This window comes from Austrofundulus limnaeus, unplaced genomic scaffold (genome assembly GCF_001266775.1).
Source record: "Austrofundulus limnaeus strain Quisiro unplaced genomic scaffold, Austrofundulus_limnaeus-1.0 Scaffold9053, whole genome shotgun sequence".
Taxonomy (NCBI): domain Eukaryota; kingdom Metazoa; phylum Chordata; class Actinopteri; order Cyprinodontiformes; family Rivulidae; genus Austrofundulus; species Austrofundulus limnaeus.
The window spans coordinates 1-696 of NW_013961455.1; the positions used below are offsets into that span (position 1 = coordinate 1).

At 49.6% G+C, this 696-nt stretch overlaps 1 protein-coding gene across 1 annotated transcript; it reads right to left on the minus strand.

Annotated features, from left to right (window-relative positions):
- Positions 1 to 133: 133 nt before the first annotated feature.
- Positions 134 to 696, minus strand: LOC106512610 (microtubule-actin cross-linking factor 1; the record flags this gene model as incomplete). The annotated part of the gene is given in 3 exon segments (XM_014001190.1): positions 134 to 360; positions 436 to 520; positions 676 to 696. A coding segment is annotated over 1 exon segment (168 nt), but the record flags the coding sequence as incomplete, so codon positions are not given.

Sequence of the window (696 nt, forward strand, 5' to 3'; positions counted from 1 at the left end):
TAGCCTATTCATTTTAGCTTCTTCCTAACCTTTAGCTACTTAAAGTTAGCCTATTCATTTTAGCTTCTTCCTAACCTTTAGCTACTTAAAGTTAGCCCATATCTTATCACTTTTATGTTTTGACTCCTCCCACCTTCTGTCTCTCCTGGTAGGCGGGCGAAGCATCGGGTTCCACGTTGTTTAGCTCCGCCTCCACGCCGTCCAGCCACTGGTTGACGTCGTCGTGGGAGCTGGCGAACCTGGTGGAGAGCTGCAGTGCCTGCTCCAGCGTGCGCAGGGCCTTGCCGCTGCTCGCCGTCATCTCGGCATAGCGAGACTTGATCCCGTCCAGCTTGTCCTGGATCAGGAGGACCTCCTCACCTGCAGGGGGGACGGGATGGATCAGGTTTTAAACCCAGACCTGACCCGGTCTAGGCTCCAGCTGCGCCTCCTCACCTGTGGTCTGTTTCAGTAAAGCCTGTCCGTTCTTGATGGCCTGGTCCACAGTTTTCTTCCTGCTCAGAATTTCTTCATTAAGAGACTAAAAACAATAACAAAGAAAAAACAAAATAAAAACCTGTTTTTATTTTCTTTTACTTTCAGTTATGCTAGCTGCAGTTTGTTTTTCTGTTATTTTTTTTTGAAAGAACCCCGGTTCCGGTGAGTCACTCCGGTGGTCTCGTGGCGGACCCGTACCAGCGTGTGTTTGTGCTGCTC